The sequence below is a fragment of the Chanodichthys erythropterus genome, chromosome 4 (genome assembly GCF_024489055.1).
Source record: "Chanodichthys erythropterus isolate Z2021 chromosome 4, ASM2448905v1, whole genome shotgun sequence".
In the NCBI taxonomy this organism is placed as follows: domain Eukaryota; kingdom Metazoa; phylum Chordata; class Actinopteri; order Cypriniformes; family Xenocyprididae; genus Chanodichthys; species Chanodichthys erythropterus.
Genome location: NC_090224.1, coordinates 37,682,491 through 37,687,567, shown reverse-complemented (window position 1 = coordinate 37,687,567; position 5,077 = coordinate 37,682,491). Strand labels below are relative to the sequence as shown.

Sequence of the window (5,077 nt, the reverse complement as noted above, 5' to 3'; positions counted from 1 at the left end):
CAACAAGTAACAGTTTGCAAAATCAAACACCGCTCTTATGTAAGAAGTGGATAGTGTGATCTGACAACATTTTGACTGGCCCTAAATTTTGGCCCATAAGCACATTCATAAAAATCAATATTCAACTATTTATTTTTTCATGAAGCATTGATTTCAACTGAATGTATGAAATCCGTCCCAATTTTGAAGACAGCAGAGTTCTCAGATTGATATTATTATTCAGTGGATGCTTGGGAGGTTTTCAACTACCAGCTGAATTCAATGCTTCATGAAAAAAAGAAATAGTTGAATATTGATTTTTATGAATGTGCTTATGGGCCAAAATTTAGGGCCAGTCAAAATGTTGTCAGATCACACTATCTACTTTTTAAAGTAAGAGTGGTGATCACAAGTAGACGAGGGAGACACATTCCTGTTTACACCTGCTGTTTTAATCCGTCTTTTTTGTCCACTTTCAACAACTTCTGTCCTGATTTCTTCGAGGGGAGGGTCTATGGGCAAGTAAATGTATGGGTTTTTTCAGGTCTTTCGATCTAATGAACAAAAATAAGCTCACACAATTTACATATGAACACGACCGGAGACAACAGGAAACAAGCGGAGTGCATCAGCTTTCGTTTCTGCTCAGCCACAAGAGATGATGATAAAGTTTAAATCCCATCTGGCTAGAGCTCTTCCCATAATGTTTGTGCATCTAGTCAGTAGGAGGAGAGTAGGTGGTGTTTTGAACACATTCGACCACATGAGAGTTTCCACTAAGAAAACAATCAGTTTGAATGCGTTTTCAACTACCTCTGGAAGTCGTCGAAAGTGGACAAGCTCAAAACAGTCCTCAGGCCCTATTTACACCTATTAAGATGAGTTTTGGTTGATCGGAAGCACAAGTGGATGACACTAAATACAGGTGTAAACGGGGTGTAAAACATTTTCATCCTGTCCACTTTCGACCACTGCAAGCCTGCAGTTTGGATTGTAGATGAAAAACATACCAAGCACAATGTTCTCTCACCACTCCTGATTTCTAACACACACTCACAGAGTTTGGTCGGTCTTGAGGCTGTCAGAGCAGAAATAAAAGCTGCTCTCCGTGTGTTTCCTGTTGTCTCCGGTCATGTTCATATGTAAATTGTGTGAGTTTATTTTGTCCATTAGATTGAAAGATCCGAAAAAACCCATAGATTTACCCTCCCCTCAAAGAAATCAGGACAGAAATGGATGAAAGTGGACAAAAGAGACAGACTAAAACACCAGGTGTAAACAGGAATGTGTGTCCATCATCTATTGACCAAATTGCATCTCAATACCAGGTGGAAACAGGGCCTGAGATGAACAGGTCGAGATCTTGCTCAAGACACTGTTTCCCCTGAGGAAAACCCCACCCTCCTGATAAATACAGAAGAGGACAGAGACAGAAACTCTGGATCAGGATTGTTTTAATCAGTCCGTTTCACTGCTCTCAGATCAGCACAGGAGGTTCATGAGGTAAAGAGCCAGACAGCCTTCATAAATAAATCTCACATCAACTCATACAGTAGAGTTTGCATATTTTGTATCAAGTATAAAAGTTTGGTCCCACCTTATATAAGGTGAATTTAAAGGGTTACTTCACCCAAAAATCAAATTCTGTCATTAATTACTCACCCTCATGTCGTTCCACACCCGTAAGACCATCATTCATCTTCAGAACACAAATTAAGATATTTTTGATGAAATCCGAGAGGTATATGTCTCGTCCATTTAACGTCACTTTCAAGGTCCAGAAAGGTACTAAAGACATCATTGTCAACAGTCATGTGACTGCAGTGGTTCAACCTTAATGTTATGAAAAGACGCGAATACTTTTTGTGCGCAAAAACAAAACAAAAATAACCACTTTATTCAACAATCTCTTCCCTGTCATTATCTTACGCAGGTGACGCAGTGAAGGTTTCCGTGTTTACGTCTGAATGCCGGTTCAGTATTGGCCAAAGCTGGTCACGTGATCAAGCGTGTGACACTGATGCAGGAGCCGGCCAATAATGAGTCGGCGTTCTGATGTAGAACCTGGAAGTGCTGGATGTAAACAACGTATGAGAATGACAGAAGAGTAGAGATTGTTGAATAAAGTCGTTATTTTTGTTTTGTTTTTGTGCACAAAAAGTATTCTCGTCTCTTCATAACATTAAGGTTGATCCACTGCAGTCACATGACTGTTTTAACGATGTCTTTAGTACCTTTCTGGACTTTGAAAGTGTTGATTATATTGCTGTCTATGGATGAGTCATGTACCTCTCGGATTTCATCAAAAATAGCTTAATTTGTGTTCTGAAGATGAACGAAGGTCTTACGGGTGTGGATCGACACGAGGGTGAGTAATTAATGAGTGGGTGAACTAACCCTTTAACTACCATGTATTTATGTAAAAAAAATGTTAGGTACAATGCACTTATGGTGTTAATGATGTACTGTAAAACACTTCTGCTGTTAGTGAGGTGTTAGGATGGGTTTGCTGGTATGGGTCAGTTCATCCTCAATATGTTCCAAACCTGTGTGAATTTTTGTATGAAGATATGGGTAACCAAACAGTTTATGGACCCCATTGCTTTCCATATATATATATTTTTTCCCTCCATAGGGGCCCATAAACTGTTTGGTTACCCATATTCTTCAAAACATCTTACTCACCTGAGGGTGAGGAAATGATGACAGAATTTTCATTTCTGGCTGAACTATCCCTTTAAGATGTAAGAGAAGGTCAACAGTGTAATTATAGATGTCATTTCATGCAGGTATTTTTAAATATAAGTGTTTCGACACAATAAGCGCATTGTATCAATTGATTAATTTAAATGTTAGTAGTTAAAGACACAATATAAAGTGGGTCCAACAGTTTTAAAATCAGATCATAGATTATTTGAATTCACATACATGATTAAAACGAGTGTAAGACAACAAACAGGAAGACAGTAGTGCTCACGTTTGCTCGTGGTTTTGATCGTCCATACAGTTCATGCCACACACACACACACGCACGCGCACACGCACACACACATCAGGCCACTTTTAACTGGCTGCCGTGTGTGTGTGGTTTGGGCAGGGGTTTGAGGGAGGCTGGGATGGGCAGTTTATCCAGGCTCTTGGGGAACTGCTCGGGCGGCAGCTGCGCCAGGATCCTCTGCATGGCGATGAGGAAGAGCGGCGCCGGATCCCGTCCGATGAGGTAGTTGAGTTTGTCCTCCCCGAGCACCTGGGACCAGCACTTGCGCTCTTTCTGCAGGGAACTCTTCATTTTGAAGCGCATCACCGGCATGAACATCAGCAGGTTGTCCAGACAGGACTTCTTGGCCCCCACGTTCACCTTGGAGTCCCACAGCTGCTGGAGAATGACGTCGAGCGGCGTCATGCCATTGTGGTCCACGGCCTGCGGGGACGCGCCGTTGCCTAGCAACAGCATGACGGCGTCGGCGCGCAGCAGTTCGCAGGCCAGATGGAGCGGGGTCTTACCGTCCTCCAGATGGAAGCAGCCGCCGCGGTTCATGTACGAGCGCAGGCCCGGCAGGCGGTGCGCCACCTGCAATATGTGACCCAGAATGTCCCGTCGGTCGTAGCGGACGGCCATGGCTAGGTGCGGCGCGGAGGACGGGCAGCAGCAGAAGCGCTCCCCGGGCATGGCCAGCGCCTCGTCCGAATACTGGCTGAGCAGATACTGCGCGTACGGCTGGTGGTCGTGCACGATTGCGTAGAGGAGCGCTTCGGACGGGCTGTACGTCCTCTGCTTCGCGTCCTCCTCCCAGTAAAACGCCTCCATGGTGCGCATGTCCTCCAGCATCCACACGGGCTTCAGGTCGCGCACCGCCTGATAGAACAGGAACGAGATAAACTTGTGCTGCTTGCGCTCGTCGTCCATCTGGGATTCAGGCAGCGCGCGGCATTCCGTGCGGAAAAGCAGAGCTGGGATTCAGCGGATCTTGTCTCGATTCGGTGTCATGTCTGTCTGTCACTGACCCCCGCTCTGCAGTGTGAGCTCAGTGCGCATGCGCTCCCGGACAGCGCTAGATCTCTATTGTGCGCCGTCGAATTATTTCCACTCAGTCGCTCATATTGTCATGGCTCTGCAGAAACACAACCACTCATGCTGGAATTGAGTTCATTGTAGAGTGTTTTATAAAAAGAAATCGATCCCAACATAATCTGTACATTTTTTCCCTTTTGGTCACCTTAAAATAGACACTTTTCATTGTTTAAAATGATTTTATTACTATTCCTTGAAAAAAATGTTACATTCATATGTGCATTTTCAAAGAAAATTCCTTAAAAAACAAACAAATAAAAAACAATAAACAAACAAAAACAGTAAGCATTTTATGGTGTAATACTTAATTCAGAATATCATGCATTGCATCCCTCTCAGAACAGTTTGTTTATTGTCTTTACACTGGTAAATGTTGTGTTCTTCAGGACTAGCCAATGATCCAGGGTTATTCCCTTTGAGCCGAGATGGTGCAATACACAATAAATTAATAATAAACATCAAATTAATGGTCACTTTATAATACAACCAGTGTTGGGGAAAGATACTTTTAAATGTAATGCATTACAATATTGCATTACTCCCTAAAACAATTAACAAATTGCATTACTTAGTTTTTATGTAATGTGTTACGTTACTTTTGTTTTACTTTTACATATAGATACAGTCTGATTACATCATTAGAAAAACAACAGATTCATGAAATGAACTGATCAGAAAGCAGTGGTGACTAATATATCCACAGTGGCCTTTTATCGTCATGTTGACATTATTGTAGAGCTGCGGATGAGGTTCAGAAGGGCAGCACTAAACAATGCAACTCACATTTCCCACACAGAGAGACTAATGAGAGGTTCAGGAGTCAAATCTGTGTCTGTGTTCATTCCCAGCAGCACAGGTCATTCTGTTCTTACAGCAGGAAAAACTGGAGGAGCATCTCAGTTCAGTTTATATGGAGCACGTCCTGAGGCCTGTTCCACAAAGACATTTTTAGTTTCTACCAAGGTAAGTTTGAAATTAGTTTGAGCAAACTCTGGTTTTTCAGGCTCCAGTAGGTGGGTTGGTTTT

The 5,077-nt window shown here is 42.8% G+C and overlaps 1 protein-coding gene across 1 annotated transcript; it reads right to left on the bottom strand.

The window, feature by feature from the left end:
* Positions 1-3,031: 3,031 nt before the first annotated feature.
* zgc:112001 (uncharacterized protein LOC550384 homolog) lies at positions 3,032-3,886 on the bottom strand. Its single transcript, XM_067382918.1, has one exon. The coding sequence runs from the start codon at positions 3,884-3,886 to the stop codon at positions 3,032-3,034; it is 855 nt and encodes a 284-aa protein (XP_067239019.1).
* Between the last annotated feature and the right edge of the window lie 1,191 nt (positions 3,887-5,077).